The sequence below is a fragment of the Limulus polyphemus genome, unplaced genomic scaffold, assembly GCF_000517525.1.
Source record: "Limulus polyphemus unplaced genomic scaffold, Limulus_polyphemus-2.1.2 Scaffold27, whole genome shotgun sequence".
NCBI lineage: Eukaryota > Metazoa > Arthropoda > Merostomata > Xiphosura > Limulidae > Limulus > Limulus polyphemus.
The window spans coordinates 140,282-159,490 of record NW_013665637.1 but is presented as its reverse complement, the minus strand read 5'-3'; the positions used below and the strand labels follow the sequence as shown (position 1 = coordinate 159,490).

Sequence of the window (19,209 nt, the reverse complement as noted above, 5' to 3'; positions counted from 1 at the left end):
AGCTCGTTGCTGTCCTAATTTAGGATCTTCTTTTTAGTAAATTCTTGAAAATGTTAAAAAAGAGAGAGAGAAATGGGGCCCGGCGAGGATGTTTGCCCCCGTGCCATGCTGGCTCTCGACGTTCCTGCATGTATAGAAAAAAAAAACACTTGAAGAGTTCGAATCATCGTTTGTGAAAAATCATGTTGTTGTTGTATTCAGGTCCACTGAAAACTGACAGTAAGTCCAAAACTATCCGCAAAACGCAGTGTCTGGAAATGTTACACAGAAAATAAGTCAACCTCGAACAGTAAAGGAAAGAAACACACACACAAGTGAAAATATATATATATAAAGAAAATATTTACACAAGTATAATAATCTTTATTTGTACCAAAAAACAATCGAAATGAAAGACAGGTGATTGTATTGCGCCTTACTGGTTGGCTTCCAATTTTCAATTGTGACTCTGACTGGTGGCATTGAAAGAAGTTTTTATTTCAAACGTCCGAACTGGACAAAGGCAGAAATGATTCTACCCAGATCGAACGAATTTACATCACAGCTATAGGATAGGTTCGCTTGAAAGGAGGTTCGACAAGATATTTACTATAAATAATGCTAAATATCTGAATAACTGAGTCATGAGTATAAATGAAATAAAGAGACTGAACACACAATGAAACATGAAATGAACTTAAGTACACACTCTTAATACAAACACTTGCATCACTGACATGAGACAATCACTGGATATTACACATTCAGTTAGTCAGGTCAAATTTATCTACTAGATTGTTCTAACTCCGATGTTCCTTACTTCATAAGAAACATTGTATTTACTTAGAGTGGCAAGCACTAACATCGTGACTGGTCATTCTAATTCAAACATGGGTGAGGCTATAACCTCAATATATCACCTAAACTACCATTGAAAAAAAAACTGCTGTCGATATAGGTATAGTATAACTTCCACAAGCAGAACAGGTATTATCCTAACAAAGGAACAACAGCAGCCTAGCACGAAGTCAACTTATGGCTTTCTCAACCATGTTTTATGTGAAACCTACACGTAGACAGAATAAACTATAAATTCTAAATAAATACTACAATAAAACGAGAAGACAGAAACACATAGTATATATATCGTACTTTCCTATCTTCTCTACTTCAGGCTTGTACTTAAGCTGACAATTAATTTTAAAATCAATAAACTAAGCTTACACTTACTTGTCACACAACCCTTGCTTAAAGAAACGAAAATACACATTATACTTGAAATACTATTTTTTAACAAAGGATAACATATAATACAAAAATATATCCTTTAAATACAGAAACTGCATATAATCAAAATATAAACCCTGTAACACGGATGCAAGCATATACACATTAATACAAAAATCTTTGCAATGAACATTTACACAAATATAAAATAAACCCTTCTTACAATTAAACACATAAAAACAAGCTTAGAATTAAACACATAAAACAAGCTTTTTATCATTAACACAGGCCAAATGCATTATATTAAACAAAAAGGTACACCTTATTTGTCATAATGATAATAAAAGAAAGAATACAAAACGCTTATACGCCGAGATCAAAATTACAAAGGCCTATAAACTATTTAAACATGAAAAATACAAAACATAAATACATTTTAACTATGATAATCATTACATCATCAAAATTGTTTGTTTGTTTATAATTAAGCACAAAGCTACACAGTGGGCTATCTGTGCTCTGCCCACCACGGGTATCGAAACCCGGATTATAGCGTTGTAAGTCCGCGGATATGCCGCTGTGCCATTGGGGGTCCATCATCAAATTAAACGTTTAGTTCAAAATTCTTATTAAGAGAATACTTTTTAAGAACGATAATTCATTTTAGTAATCTTACATTAAATTATAAAGTTAAAACAAAAATTAAATAAAATTATAATAAAAACAAAACAATAACCCATTAATACAGATGCGTTGACATAAAAATTATCAAAAAGCCAAAGTTACAAAACAATATTTTACTAAATACAAAATTAAAACGACAATATTACATGTTATTACAGGCCCTTTTACACAAAATCTATATAAACATTGCAATAAAAGAACTTCTTAACCCTTAATGACATCTATAAAATAATCCACAGCTAAATATACCCTTTAAACGGATAAAAGATAGATAAAACAAATATGAAAAAGAAAGGCAAAATGCTGAGCTACATATATATTTACAATATCCTAAGTCACTAAAATGAAATAATAGCATACAATATTTACTCCCATCCAATCATAAATACGAGATTCTATTCCACTGCCCTCACCTTAGGCTGATCTGTAGATCCTTCAAGGCAGCAGTTATCTGGTGATCAGATGCAGTGGTTGCACTGATAATGTCACGGGCTTTAGCAGGGCTGTTCTCGTCTCCACCAGCTCAGCTTGCAGGCAGTGGACTTCTTCTTCAAGTCCTCCATCACAGCTGATCTAACTTTTAATTACACATCGCCCAGACCCCCATCCTCTGCTATTTCTGGTGTAGGGTGGTTAGTGATGTTGGTTGGTGGTATAATTGGAAATGTCACTCTTGATTGTGCTGGGTTAAGTCTTGGGGCCTCTTCGGTGGTAGTGGTCCAGTTTCCATGTGGGTAGAGGTTCCTTGCTTTGTCTATCTGCCATAATCTTGTGAGCTGTTGAAGTCAGAACTCATTCTTTCACTTTGAAGGTCCTCGCCATCGGTGATAGTAGTGATTATGGTAGAAGTGACGAGACATTCTTCACTGGCTGGCACGACTCCTTGGTGGTGGTGCCTGTTGAACTTTGTCTATCTTCATCTCATTTTCCAATGTTCAGCCAAGCCTCGAGAAGACCTTAACTCCAAGAAGGTCTTTCTTGACTTTGGAATGTAGTGGTCGCAGCATAGATTTGCAAACAAAAAGTCCTGAGTAAACTGTTATTCACTGAAACTTTTTCCTTGGATGATTACACTCAAGTGCTTCAGCACTCTAAAGAATGAAACTACATCAATGGCTAATTGAAGAACAAGTTGATTAAAATGATCAAGAACTACATCTTAAATATTAAACATACAAGCTGAAAATGCAAAGTCAGATGTATTCCAAATGGTCAGAATGTCAGCTAAGGATGAAAAAAGGGTCAAAATGATTCGGATGCAACCATAAATTTATTTTAAATACTACGTTTAGAGACAGAGTAATGAACAGATTACTTTTGTCAAGTGCCATTCCTATGAGGTACACACATGTCCATGTTCATATCGCCTGTAAAACATGTAACCCTAGTGCCTGCAAACCTTTTGATCCACAGGCTTCATTGATTCTCATTTGAGCACTACTTCAGTAGCTATGCCGCTCCTTGTTTCTGTTCTCAGGATAACAGTCAGAAAAATTACCCTTCAACCCAAACCCATTTCTTCTACTACCATCTGGTTGTTGCATAAACAGTGCTCGATTCGTGTAGGAAAGAAATGGGATCGAGAGAGCAAACTGGATCCTACACACGCGATGATTCGGGTTAGGTAGTGTCAGTCCTTACTTTTGACTGTTATAATGCACTAACATTTACGTTGTCTTTCCTTAGGGACATTTTCCCAGTTACATGGTTAGTATTAGCTTTGTTGTAATTTACATAGTTTTACCACACTGGTGTTACTTTCTGCTTTTCCTAGCATGTACAGCCTGCACTGGTAAAACTGTGTTATTATACATCCCACCTTCTTTCAAACCCTAGGTAAAGCTGTCTTTTTTCTCTCTCTCTCTCAGCTTTAGTGTAAGTTTCTTCCATGAAACTTTATTACCTGCTGAATATTTCACTGTCAAAATTGAAACATTTCGTCACTAGTATTAATGTAAGTAACAGGTACATTGAATTTTCCAATAATACTTTCCAGTTCAGTTACCATGCACATCAGTTCTTAATTTGAAGACCAAATACTTTGTCTCCATATTCTCAGTGTTTACGTTTTTGATATTCGTGTAACATTTATGTTATGTTTGTTTGTTTCTTTTAATTTCGCGCAAAGCTACACGAGAGCTATCTGCGCTAGCTGTCCCTAATTTAGCAGTGTAAGACTAAAGGGAAGGCAGCTAGTCATCACCACCCACCTCCAACTCTTGGACTACTCTTTTACCAACGAATAATTAGATTGACCGTCAAATTATAATGCCCCCACGGCTGAAAGGGCGAGCATGTTTGGTGGGACGAAGATTCGAACCCACGACCCTCGAACGCCCTAACCACCTGGCCATGCAGGGCCATTTATGTTATGCAACACTCATGAATAACTTAAAGTTATGTTCATATGTGTGTGTGTGTGCAAGACCACGCGTCTATATTTAGTTTTAAACATATATTTCTATATATATATACACCAATATGTATTGTCAAGTACTCTAGTAGTTTATAATACATTGCCTCTGATACATCTTGGTCACAACGCTATTGACATTTACGAGTCATCAAACTCAATTCATTTATATTTTAGACTTCACATAATAAATGTTAACTAGGAAAATTCATACGAATTAAAGCTTTTTAGTCTAATCAATCAGTATTAATATTTGTGCTGTTACTTGTGTATCCCAATTTACACTCACAGGAAACACAACTCTCTCGCTGCTCGCAAAATCAGCATACTTCCCAGGTATATAAGTCAGAATCTAATCATATTAGAAACTTCACTTAGTGGTGCAGAAAGCAAGGATCACAACACCTTTTCAGATAATGATTTTTGCAGCTATATGGTTATCATAATTTTGGAAGTAAATCAACTGGTAAACACAAAAAATCTAGGCCTTATATCATATGTGAAATCTATCTTAGATTTTGTTTACTGCGCAGTAACCATACAGTGTAGTGTATACATGGAATTTCACATCAGCACTCGGGGGCTTGAAAAGCGAGAGTCATGACACCCTTTCAGTCATTGACATTTCAATTACTTGTTTGTGTTAGCTGTCACCGATGGAGTAGTAGTCGAAACATGCAGTCTATATATTCTGCTGGACAACACTATAAAATTGCTCAGAAAGTAAAGGTTGCAAATACATTGGTTTCTTGACCAAAAACCGTTGTAGTTGTGATAAATTGAGTGGTGGTCTTACTATGTAGTATATATTTGTATCTTTCAGTACAACCCAATAACTCATAAATAAAAAAATGCCACTTTCTTTTAATCATTGACCTGATGAATTTCCTAGCTGGTGGTAATTAAGTGTAAATTGGACAATGTGGTGCATAAATTATACTTTTAGCATTACTTGATAACTTGGAAAGTAGGGATTGCTGCTTCCTTTCAGTCATTGTTTGCTCGATCTGATCACGGTCATATCTTATGATTTCGATTAACCCATCCATATTGATCAAGAGGTCAATGTTGGTTGGTTGCTTCTATCTTTAATATATCCTTGTTTGACTTGTCATGGATCACCAGATAAGAACCTTTAGCTCTTTCTCTTCCATCGAGTAAGTTGGTATGATTTGGGATGGCATCTTCGTCTTCCTTCAATTCATTGATCTCATCCTCGGACTTCTGGTCAAGTCACTGTACTATTGTTGGTATCATATGGAAGAAGCTTATGGACATGTGTTTTGCTAATTTGCACATCATACACCTACTTTAAGTCATATGTTAATTAATCAACTGGTTGAAGTGTAAAAGTATGGACCATTCCAGTCAGATTCAAATTTCTTCCCTGCTGCCAACAATTTACTACAACCAGACCCAATCTTCACATTATTTTTATTTTTTACCATCTTGTCGTAACATTTCTATCTTTGAGCAGTCTTTCCTAGTTGTTATCAAGTGAATTCGAGTGCACTGACCATGGCAGATCTTAGCCACTCTACATATTTCTGAGGACATTGTGCAATGTTTTCTCGTTGGGAGGACCATATATCACATTAAGATGGAGTAGTATTTCCTGACAAAACGTGAGCACGTTTAACCAATAGTCTGTTCTGTTGCTCTGTATGCCGTCATTGCATATGAAAAATGTTAATTCTTTTTGGTTCTGTTGGGATTACCAAACCTTGAGGGTGGCCAATAGTAGTCTGTATCACCTATTTGGCCAAACCATCAGACTGGAGGTGACAAGTTGAAGTTTACATCTTCACCACAAACAACATTTTACACAACTCAGAAAATATTTGGCTACTGAAATTAGCCCCCTGGTCCATGTTTATTTCTTTTGGTGCTTCAAAACGTTCTATCCAGTTCTCTGTGCTAATGCATTGATAAGTCAATAAGTCTTGGCCCACTTCGTGAAGTAGTCAATAGCAATAAGTATATATTGACGGCATCTTGCAGTATCTGGGAGTGAACCAATGATATGTAGGGCTGTCCTTTGCAGAGGAGACCCAACAATTCTCTGTTGGAGTTTAACCCTGTATTTGCTGGTTCGTCCTCTGGGTGTCATGCAACATACTGTATTCAAATCATCACTGAAGATCTCGACTTGAATGCAGTCAAAAGAACTGCCATCCAATGTTAACACAAGTGTAGATGATGTCTTGGTGCCCTCCTGTACTTGTGTTATACGAAGATTGGAGGGCCTCTTGCCATACAGCTGTTGAGACAGAGTTGGAGATCCAAATCTTCGTTGTTTATAGCAACAGTAGAGCAAACCTTCCAGCTCTTATAACCGACTATACACATTGCCACATGTTACATGCGTCCATGCTACAGTTCTCTATTAGTTCAGGTTGAGCTTCACCATGATGCATGTCAAAGAGCACCCTTGCTGGGTCAGAGTCCCTCGGTTGCTCTTCCTGGAGCTTCTTAAGTATTAGATTTGGCAACCACTGACCAGTAGAATCTTCTATTTCATGGCTTGCTTTCCTGTGGTTTTAACCCTCATACAATGTCCAAGATCAGGATATTCCATAATAGGATACGTTTTTACCTTCTCTGTTGTGGGTTTTAGTTATGCTCTATAACAAAGTCATTTTCTTGTGATGTTGTTATCTTACACCTCATCGTCCCTTCCAGATGTTTAAGGTTCATTAGCCACTTCAATGAAACATGGTCCATCCAAACAGTGAATCTCATACCATACAAGTTGCATTGTTAGTGTTTTATGAAGAACTACAAATAGTTCTTCATTGTATAGTATCTGCATTCAGGAGCTATAAGTGTACACTAGCCTGGTGTATTTGATTACATGTTTTACGCTGTCCTGTAGCTGTGATAATGTTGCTTTGATGCTGTTGTTGCTGGCATCAGTATTCGACAAGAACTCGCATTTTTATTGTGCATAGTTTAGTACTGAAGCATCCTCTAACGCAAGATATAGGGTTTGGAATGCTTGGTCACATTCCTTTCTTCAACGACAGTGTATCTCGGCTTTTGTGAGAGCAGGCAGTGGCGCTGCTATCTTGAAGAAGTTGGTTATAAATTTTCAATAATACAACGTGAAATTCAAGAAACTGTACAAACTTCTTGCCTGATCATTAGTTGAGGCAATCCCTCACCTCAGCCATCTTAGTTGGGTCTGTAGAGACTCTAATCTCTCCCTTCAATGTAACTAAGAAACTCCACTTCTGTTCACATGAGCAAGCACCTTCTAGATTTCAGTTTCAAGCCTGCTTTGCTCAAATATGCCAACAAACACCAATATATTGTTAACATACTCAGGCATCCCTCCCATTAAAATCCATTTAGAGTAAGTTCCATTAGTGGCGGAAGTATTACACAGACTGAATGACATCATTCAGAATTTTTTTTAAAAAAAGCCATTTCTCATACTAAGAGCAGTCTTGGGTCTACTCTTGTTGTCTAGCTTGACTTGCCAGTATTCCGATGCTAAATCCAAACTGATGAACCAATGGGAAACTTTTAACACATCCAGATATTTATCTGGTCACAGTAAAGGGAAATCATCAATATGAATTACCACGTTCATCGAGTTAGCATCAATAAAGAACCATAGCACACTTTCCTTCTTGAAAATCTCCACTGGAGATTGTTTGACTCCATTCTACAACATACACTTATTTTAGTGCTAGTAACACCCATAGCACAGATAGCCTATTGTGTAGCTTTGTGCTTAATTACAAACAAAACCCTTTTACTGACTTTTTATATTTAGAACAAAACACTGAAAATATATAGAAATTTTGAAAAGCATATAGTAACTAAAGAAATAGGAAACATATTGTAAGCTTTGTGTACTACATAAATACAAAACAACGATAAAAACAATATATATATATATATATTACAAATGAGAAATACAAAATTAAATAAAATACAAATAAACCCAAAGGACAAAAATATTCGTTATAAATACAAGCAATTAACATAAAATTGAAGTTTATTTACAATATAAACGTTGCTGATATTGCATCTAATATTGGCTGATCCCTTGTCTGGATGTGATGGATGTTCTCTAGGAGCCCTCTCCTGAACTCAGACCCTGGCTCATGTCACATTTGTGAACAATGATAGACACTTCATCTTTCATCATCAGTTGATAAAGCAGACACTAGAATGATGCGTCTTTGGGAAAGCTGCATCCTAAAATTAAAATAAAATTATTTGGCAGGTATTTTGGTTTCGATGTTTCTCAGAGTTTGCTAGAAACTTCGGGAAATAACCGGTAGCAGTCAGATACTCCCTGTTTCTCTTCATCCTGCTCACAGAAGATTACACTGAACAGCAAAAAATTTGCTACTGCAGAAAATTCTAGTGATTCGGGGTACTTGGGTGGTGCTGATTTAAAAAATGTAGTCGAACGTTGTCCATCTTCGCTAGATTTTGAGTTATAATAATATCTCAATTTTTATCAGCACTATGTGAAATTCCTGCAATCAACTCAGTACAATAGATTTATGCTGTGAAATTAAGTTTACTTGGACAGTTTAATGAGTAAAAGGCGTGCATTTTTGATAACTTCAAACATTGATTGTATTGTATCGGGGTAGAATTCCAAATATATTGTTCATATGTACTATTTGTTCTCGATATAATTGTAGCATATTTCCCCACTTTTGCTTCATTACCATGCTTACCTGCTCCACTAAGGAATCGCGAAACCATCAAGTGCTCAGTTTACTAGAATATTCGAGAAGTCTCTCGACTGAGCATAAAAGGGGAAAAGTCAGACGCCTCTCTCTCAGTTGCCTCTCAGTCACTCAGTTGGTCACTTTACCTCATTCCACACACAGTAAAAAAAAAGTCCAATCTTCTTTCTCGCATCATACCCGCAATATAATCAACCTTTGCAAAACTTTGTTTTAAAATATTTTAAACTCTAGTTCTGTAAACATACATTATTTTATAGTTTTTAGAAAATAATTTGAAATGCTGGCTGCCTCCAGTTCAAGTAAAGCCCAATAGAGCAAAAATCACTCAGTTTATGGAAAATATACACAAGGTAAAGGTAGCTTACTACCACTATTTTGGGTATAAAATTGGTGATCAAGAAAATCATTGGACTCCACTTTTGTGTTATACAGTTTGTACATCTGGCTTGACACAGTGGCTGAATAAGAATAAAACAAGTATACCATATGAAATACCTATGATATGGCATGAGCCCAAAGATCATCTAACTGACTGCTATTTTTGCATGACTAATGTTTCTGGATATCCAGGCAAAAGTAACAATACATTAAATATCCAGATATTGCATCTCCAATGAAATCAGCACCTCATCAGCAAATAGGGAAATAGAAGAGTTATCCTGTGAGGAAGGCAAAGAATCATCTTCATCCTCTTCATCTAGTAATTTTATTCCTGTGGCACCTCAACATAAACTGTCTCATCAAACAAGAAGAGTTCATTGATCTGATTCGTGATTTGTCTCTATCAAAACAGTGTGGATAACGTCTTAGCTCTCGTTTACAGCAATGGAATTTATTAGCTACAGGAACAAAAGTTTCAGTTTACCGAAGTCGCCATCAAAATCTTGCTTCTCACTACAGCATGCAAAATACTTTGTGTTTCTGTACAAATGTTGATGTACTCATGGAAGAATTAGGTACTGAACATTATCCTCAAGAATGGAAACTTTTTATCGACTGATCTAAGGTTAGTCTGTGAACATGAACGAAACTTATCAAAACATACAGATTATACTTGAAGCTATCAAGTATGATCACCATAGGTGGAACATATTTAGTGATCTAAAAGTTATTGCACTCCTGTTAAGCCTACAGAGTGGGTATACCAAACATCATTGCTTTTCTGTGTCTCTCGGACAGCTGGAATGATAAAAATCATTTCAAAAAGAAGTTCTGGTCAGTGAGAGAGAATTACAAAGCAGAGAAATAGAATATCGAATATCAACCTTTAGTGATTCCTCGAAATGTGTTTATGCCCCATTTCATATTAAAATGAGACTCATGAAGAATTCTATAAAAGGAATGAGCAAATATGGAAATTATTTCAGATATCTGTCTGACAAGCTTCCAAAAACAGTGAAGGAAAAAATGAAAGGAGGTATCTTTGTTGGGCTACAGATTCTGGAGTGTTGATGGATGATAATTTTGAAACAGTATTCAATCAGAAAGAACTTGCTGCCCGAAAAGCATTGAAACTGGTTGTTCAAAATTTCTCAGGAAATGACAGAGATGAAAACTATGCTATGATGACTGATGATATGCTCGAGAATCACAGGAAAATGGGGTTTTGGATATCACTAGAGATGCACTTTTTGCACTCTCATTTAGATTTCTTTCCAAATGATCTAGTGAGCGATAAGCATGATGAGCACTTTCACCAATATATTTCTACAATGGAACAGCGATATCAAGGACAATGGAATCCTGCGATTATGAAATATTACTGTTGGTTCTTATAGCGTAAAACTGAAAACATACACATAAGGTGCAACAGGGAGATATTTTGTAACAAAAAAATAATACCATGATGAAAGTTTCGAACATAGCCTGAATGTATTTTCAGTATATAATCTTATTATACTCCTTGCTTTTTTGAACTGGTATTGTTATTATGTATTGTTTTTGAACATTTTTATTGCAATTTTCAATGAATAAATAAAGTTATTAAAGAAAAAGTTATTTTCACCATATATAAAGGTATTTGAATAAATGTATCATAACTCGAAAAATAGAGGTTATTAGTAATTTTCAACATGATTCTTAGAATCAGCATCGTCAAATTACTGAGAAACAGTTCCATTTTTTTCTAGTAGCAGATAATTTGTTGTTGTTGTTGTCCTGCGTAATTAAGGATTTATGGCGAAAATTGTAAATCTTGGAATAAATACTAATGTTTTGTCCTTTGCTTCAATCTCATGACAGTAAACTAGGTTATGAATGGGTGATTTAGTAAAATGGTATTTGTGTGTGTGTGTGTTTGCATGAATCGAGTTATCTCAAAACAACTGGAAAAGTCGTGTGTGGGAGCCGAAAATAGGACAGAAACCTGGAAGAAGGAAGGGGAGGTTATATGCTGCTTTTTGTGGAGAAAACGAAGGCCACAACAAAGGTAATCAGTTCCAAGCAAACACGCGATCTTAATGTAACATAAAAGTTATAAATGTATAAAATTTGAAATTTTTACGTGACTAAAGCATAAAAAACCAAATGGGCTTAGGGATTTTATATTAAGGATTAAATATAATGATTAGAATTAAACTTGATATTGATAAATACGAGGAATGGTCCTTTTCAGGGCGAGGATCTATGAATTCTATACAATGTTTCTTTCTTACTCGTATTGCACCACTTAACCTGTTTTTTTTATTTTATTTTACATCTAGTAGTAGTGGTCAGTTCTGTTGGCAGTCTGTCTTCCCTTTGGACAACAGTTCAAAATTAGCAATGGCTATACTTGTATTCTAGGGGTCTCTAATCTGGCCACTTAGCCTACATAAACATAAGGTGCATAAGGTTAAAAATTCCTTTTCACTTTCGTAAGCTCAGATTTAGTGATAATTGTTTTTATAAGACATAATTCCTATACTTTTTCTCATTATCAGTTCATCCTCTACCATAGAAATAGTCTAGAAAAGTATGGTAAGTTGAGTAGATAATACCCTACCGATTATGTGAGAGCAATATGTCAAACTGCATTTTCAAATCATTAACTTTTTCTATTAACTTTCAAAAGCAATAATGGCAACTAGTCATTCTAATTTTGAACTTCGATCTACAAATGAAAACAAAACAACACTTAAACTGCCTTATTGAGAGCATAATGCAAACCTGCCAGTATAAAGATTTGAAGCATATGTATATATGTAGTAATACAATGTTTCACTGTTAGTTAGTAAAACACCTATGAAAGCCTTTCATTAAGCAAACATTTACACCAATAAAAATTCATTATCAAAGAACAGACAAAACTGTTTGTTTCTTGTTAAGTACAAAGCTACATAAAGGGCGATTTGTGTTGTGATTACCACAAATATCAAATCCCAGTTTTTATCGTTATAAGCAATCAGACTTACTGCTCAGCCACTAGAGGGCAGATAAAAGTGAAAATAAACCACGCTGCAAACTAATACAGAAAGTTGAATAGTTTAAATTAAAACTTGCAAGTTGTATGACAGCCTAAGCCGATGTGAAGTCGCGGTAGAAGAGAATACGCCAGAATTACATTTGATATTGTGTGGAGTTACGTAGATTGCATGATGCTACCCAAACTTGATTACCTTGGAAAGGGTATGTAACAGTCCTTTCCAACACAAAATATTCATATATTGGGATAATAACAATATGTTCAGTTCAACGATGTAGAATTTCCAAAATGTAGATATGCATTGTATTTAGTGGTATTGGAAAACAGATAATATGTATCAACTTGGGGCATCAGGAACATCCAGAAAGAGCCCTGCAACAAGATGTACCCCAACCATCGAAAGCAAAGCAGTGCCTCGTAAAAAGTGAAAATCCATGAACACAAAGGTCAGTAGCAAAAGACATCCATGTGTCCTAGGCAACATTATGCAACAAAATCAAAAATAATTTTCGTCTGGAAAAGTAAGACAAGTCACGTGTACACAAGCTACTTTCAGACACATACATTCAACTATTGCATATCTCAAGCATCTGGAGAATAAGAGACGTATTCTTGCTATTACACATGATTATGTTCTACTCACGATGTTAGGTGCAGTACCCATGGACTCCTGTCCAATCACACTGTTGAGATGGGTACTGGGAAACCGTCATCCTCGTATATTACATGAATTGTTGAAAGATACAGGGATGTGTGGTGTATTTTGGACACAGAAGCCTGAACGTTTGGATGTGAGTGCCCAGTAAATATCATTTGTCATTAAATATATATGTATGTATCCTTCGTGACTGCAGAGCTGCACGTCATTACAGTTCCACTAAAAATAATTATTTGAATATAAAAATAAAGTAGAAAACATATGACAAGAATCACTTGTTAGCAAGTACAATCATTGATAAGTCTTACTAAAAATTAGTTTTAAATATGTATACGATCTAGATATTAATATATAAATATATGCTACGCTATTCTTCGATAAATGTTTGAATAAATCACAAAAAACACACAATTTCATATATATATTGTAAAAACCTCTGTTAACTGCTGTACGACTTTATTTTTTGATATCACCAATAACTTGTGCTTTCGCAGCTTTACTTAACTCTCACTTTTCAAGCCATAATTCCAATTTAATGTTAATTAGAGGTTCACAGAAGCTTCACTACAACTACGTCTACTTTCAAGTAAAATGGACTACCTTTTTTGTGAATAGTTACGATTTTGGTTTATTATGTTTTTATATAATGCATATGAAATACCTTTTAGTTTGCATTGTTTTGGGCGACCTTGTATAGCGGAAAGTACTTTTTAACTTAGATCTCTCTTTTGTTTGTTCTTCATCTAATATTATGGTACTAAGTTTTATTATGAAAGAAAACGTTGAAATAGCACTTGAATTCTGACCTTTTTCAAAGAATAGGCGATCATATCTTCTGTTGGCATGGTTACATTTTCGATTAGATAAGAAAACATACATGTGTATTATATGTATGGTGTTTTTTTAGTTGTCTTTTACTTAGCTTAGTGAATCTATATCTAAATAAGATTTACAGCATATGTAGCACTTATGCGAGTAATTTAGTCTTCAACATTTTTTAGCAGAAAAGTTAATTAACGTAATAAAGTTACTATGAAGCCCAGTCAATCATTCAATGACGAGTAGTGAATCGAACGATAATTATGCTTCATATTTATTTTTATGTACGTCGTTATTTGCCAGGTGTATGAGCGCCATCTCGAGGGCAGGTGATAAATTGAATTCAAGTGTCCGAAATGTCTGTAAATAGCGTGTTCAGCTTTTCCACTTTAAAACCAGGGAATTGTTTTTAAAACTTCGAAATCGTTAATGAATATATTTATACGTGGTTTCTGAAATGGTTGTGTTCACTAAAAAAGACTTTATTTTGTGTTTTATGAGTGTTTTAAGGATACTCCCAACTCTCGACGCCCAGTGGTATAGCCCAAGGACGCCAGATCCTGACGAACGCTTTCAGTATGGTAGTCGTGACCGTTACAGATATGATAGGTACGGGCAAGGAAGTCAGACGTCACACTCTGACCGACATAGTTCAAACTATAACAGTCAAAGCGCACCTCGGAACTTAAATATTGAAGTTGGAGACAAACGTTGTCCAGAAGCAGTAACGTATAATTTAAAAACTACAGCAAAAGTTACTTTATGGACCGAAACAGAAATCGAAGGTATTTATGTGTATTTGTGCGACGGGCCTGGAGTGCCCGAGCAAGATAGGCCACCAGGAGACACGTTCAGACCACTTACAAAGTTTTATAGTAATATCACTGCTTTCTTGGGGATACCATATGCTGAACCTCCCACTAAACAGAAAGGATTACGTTTCAAGGTAATTGCAATAAACTGTTATATTTCTCAATTTCATTCGGTATAAAATGTAATTATTTCTTCTATTTAACAAACCTACAATTTATCATTATGCTTTGCTCGAAACGAAACCAACACATTTTATTTATCAACAGCTTTACCAATGGCTATTAAAAAGAAATTAAAGAACCGTAAATTACCCCTTGAAAATTGAATGCTTTGTTTCTGAATGATATTGTAAGCTCCTGTGACGCTAACTAAAGTTACAGGCGAGGCTTTTTGCGGTAGTTGGTGTACATGACATACAGGTGTTTGGCATCCGGTTGTTAGATTCGCACGAAATTGTGATTAATATGTAATTTTGAAAGCGCCCTATATATATATATATATAAGTATTAATCTTTACACGGTACGGTGAGTTACAAACATATGCAATGGAGGTTTAATAGCTCACTGGGCGAATAAAAGTGTTTTGTAAATCTATAATTTTAATGTTCGTTTGTCAAATATATTCACGTTATTTCAACTTCAAGAAAGGATAATGAGAAATGTGCTAGTGCTACACCCTTATGTTAAATTTAATTGTTAAATTGTTAACATTTGTATACAATACAGTATATACGTTTCTGATAAATCACTTTTGTTGTATCAAAAGTTATATTATATATTTCAAATCAGTGTTATATGTATGTGCAATCAACTAATGACGAAAGCAATGAATATCTTAAAAGAAGCTTGGTTGTTGAATTCGATTCACGCAGCATAACAGTATTATTATTATTAAATATGATGATTTCCCCGAAAGAGGCCGAAGGTTGCTTGGAGGGTCACCTTTTTTTACCACTCGCACCGCTGTACAGTAGGGATTTTTGTATGGTTTTGTGTATTCATCCCTACCTTGTTTGTCTACTTTTTAGCATTACCGTCCCTACATCATCCTTTTTTAGATTACTTGTTTCCCCTCATTTTTTTATGAATGGCAGTCGCTATGAAGGCAGCAGTTTTAGCTTGGCGTGATGAGTTATCTTGATGGACATCATGTGTTGCAGTTAGTGAAACGCTATACCGCTTCTGCACTCCCGAAGTTAAAATGCAAACGCCAGTATCAGAATAATCAGCAGAACATTTAACTGTTACGATACTCACCGGTTCTCTACTTTAGTGATGTTTTTTTGGCTAAATTAAAGGTCTTAATAGCTTTTTAAAACCTCGGTAATCTAACTTAGGTGTTTATAAAAGTCTTTTAGATTGTTATAAGAAAGATTTGAGACTACCAGTTTGTAATGATTCAACCTCTAGAATCCACCATACAATCAAATATAATATTAACACTGCTCTAACAGATGAAGAAAAAGTTAATACGTTTAGCGATTACTACAAAACGGTTTTCACTACGTCAAATATAACTAGCCTTAATCAAAACACTACATCACAGTTAACAAACATATAGAAGAAAATAGCTATACGTCTACGCCCACGCACTTTACTTACTACCGCGCTTGACTCAATTGTACGTCTCTATCTGTCTGTAATTCAATTGTCCTCCCGTAACTTCTCGCCGGGCTTATATACTATAAAATACTAGATACTCATTACGTGTTACCAGCGTCACGTGAATTCCGCTGTCGTAACAATGTCAACCCAAAATAGGAGGGGACCTTAGTGGCCCAGCAGATTACAGGCCGATAAGTATTTTAAATTGTGTAGGGAAATTATTTCAAAAAAATAATTACAACCAGATAACTATCTCGAAGCAAATAAAACTATTAACGGACATACAAAACGTGTCTAGGAAAAAACGTCATACTACAGATCACCTTGTCAGGCTTACGGACTCAGTTCACCGTGGTTTTAACCGAAATCAAGAACTATAACTTACTCTCTTGATGTCAAAAAAAGGCATTAAACAATGTTTGGCACAATGGTCTACAATATAAGCTATCCGTATTAAGCCCCTTCCTTTATATCTTCTTTGTAATTGACATGAACTTCCCCGAATTCACTCAAACCTTTACAACATGCAGACGGTGTGACCTAATGGAGCAAGTCACGTGACCCTCGCCTAGTCGTCAAAGAAGTTGTTCAACTGTTACCAGATCACATAATTAAGTGCCGTAACACTCAACCCACTAAAGTCACATTCAACTGTTACCAGATCACATAATTAAGTGCCGTAACACCTGGCGCGTTAACCCACTAAAGTCACATTCAACTGTTACCAGATCACATAATTAAGTGCCATAACACCTGGCGTGTAACACTTAACCCACTAAAGTCATATTTAGAAAAATACTTAAAAGAAATAGGAAAAAAGTTCAGAAAGTTCAGCTTACTCTCTATAATACACAAATCAAGTCCAGCTTACTCTCTATAATATACAAATCAAGTTTACCAACACAAATACATTTTTGGGCATAACCTACTCCAACAGACTTACATGGAACACTCACTTTCGTGAATCTTTTGAAAAAGCAAGTCAAATAATAAATTATCTTAAAATAATAGGTGGTTACGCCAAAGGTTGCAATGCCCAAACCCTCTTATTAACTTATGAAATATAAATCCAGTGGTGTAGCAAGAGTTCTGAGCACCCGGGGGCAAAGACACTTTTGGCTCCTCCACCTCTGAAATGTTTTGATTATTTGTTTTGTGACTCATTATCCACTTAATGATAATAATATAACGAATTAATTACCGCCTTACATAGGCCTAAAATAAAGTCACGATATAACATCTCACGATATCACAACTGTAAACATGGAACTAATGAAGTATAGCCTACTAGGTGTACTTACATAATTTGTAAACCATTTTTATATTTATGTGATCCAGTATTGTTCAAAGTCACATAGCTAGAGTAATCTTTGAAGCATGCAGAATAAATTTCTGTTATATCCCTAGTTTTGAAACTTATGTTTTATATGAGAAGCCAGTCACTTGTGGTGTACATGGATAATAAAACAGATTGATAAAATGCTACTTAAGCTTACAAATAACAAATTTTATTAGTTTACAAAGCTGTACATATACTTAACTAGATATTGTATGGGTAGCATTCTGGTATTCATGGTTACATTATATGAACCTTTCGTGCTTTTGCTGCTGCAAATGCATCAATTAAACTATCAAAATTTAAGGTATTAAGTACGTCTTTTTCAATACTTAATATTGCCAAGTTACTAAGTCGTTCTTGAATCATTGAGGTTCTCAAGTATGTAAGAATTAATTTCAGCTTACTGAAGGACCTGTCACAACTAGCAATAGAAAACCCAATTGTTAACAAAATCTGCAATGCAATTTTTATATTTGGGAAACATTTTCACCATATGAAATTATAAATGTTAGCAAATCAATTGCAACCATTGGTTCAGGAAAATCGGTTTGTGTTCTTTTACTTATCAACATTCTACAGTATTTAATTTCTCTGTACAATTCTGGTCCATCAATATCCCCTTGATAGCTCTTTGCTAAGTCAAAACATTTTTTTTTCAATTTTCCGTCTTCGAAATATCGGATGTCATACATGTAGATGAAAAAGACAACAAAAGCAGTATGCTGCTTTATGTAGAGGTGAATACATCAACCAGGAACGATTGACCTCTTGTCCACTCAGAAGGCATTGTTTGAACCAAAATGCAGTCACAGAATGCTCATCTTTGGCATCAAATGGACCTTCTTTATGTTGTAATTCATGTGCTCCAACTTTAACAATCCCTGTGCGATGTGCATGTGTTACAACTGCTGATCCTATTGTATCAAACTTCATAAATCCAATATCCCTGTGTGTTAAAATATTTATTAGGGCATCCTCTTTTAGCTTGGCAACAGGACAGAGAACAGTTTCTTCATTGTTTTCTTTTTCAAATGAAATAGCACGTTCACAATCTTGCACTTTGACCTCTTTGCTGCCATCAAAAGGAACAGATGCTGGCTTACTGGTGTCATCACTTCCAGCAAGGAAAGCTCCCATAAATTTGCTTGACTCCACCATCGAAGCTGCAAATTGTTCACGTCTTTTGCGTCCCTGTGCCCCACTTTCTTTTTTCGACTTAATGGGCTAAAAGATTAACTTAATAAATACCAACTACACTATTTAGTTGCAACATGCCAATTGTCAGATGAAAGGAAGCATTATACAATTATAGTTGCAACTCAGGACTAGTTAGGCACATCTGGACCTGGTTTCACTTTAACTGCCATCATTTAGACCACCCATGCCCATGTTAATTAATGTGACACAACAGTAAGAAAATCGGTGTAGATGAGTGTATATGCTGGTAAATCATGCTTATGAGCACCATAACACTACAGGAGACATGTCTGAAATTGCTTGAATGAAAATTACACACACTATGGAGAAGGGTGTAATCATAACATAATATAA

General features: G+C 35.3%; 1 protein-coding gene across 2 annotated transcripts in view; it reads left to right on the top strand.

Annotated features, from left to right (window-relative positions):
- Positions 1 to 14,138: 14,138 nt before the first annotated feature.
- LOC106459304 (cholinesterase-like) overlaps positions 14,139 to 19,209 on the top strand; it is a 68,527-nt gene continuing 63,456 nt past the window's right edge. The window contains exon 1 of one of the 2 annotated variants that reach the window (XM_022385960.1): positions 14,139 to 14,847. In XM_022385960.1, the coding sequence (XP_022241668.1) occupies positions 14,359 to 14,847 (489 nt within the window). In that variant the 5' untranslated portion in view covers positions 14,139 to 14,358. The remainder of the gene's footprint in view (positions 14,848 to 19,209) is intronic. The other variant, XM_022385956.1, reaches the window with a different exon arrangement.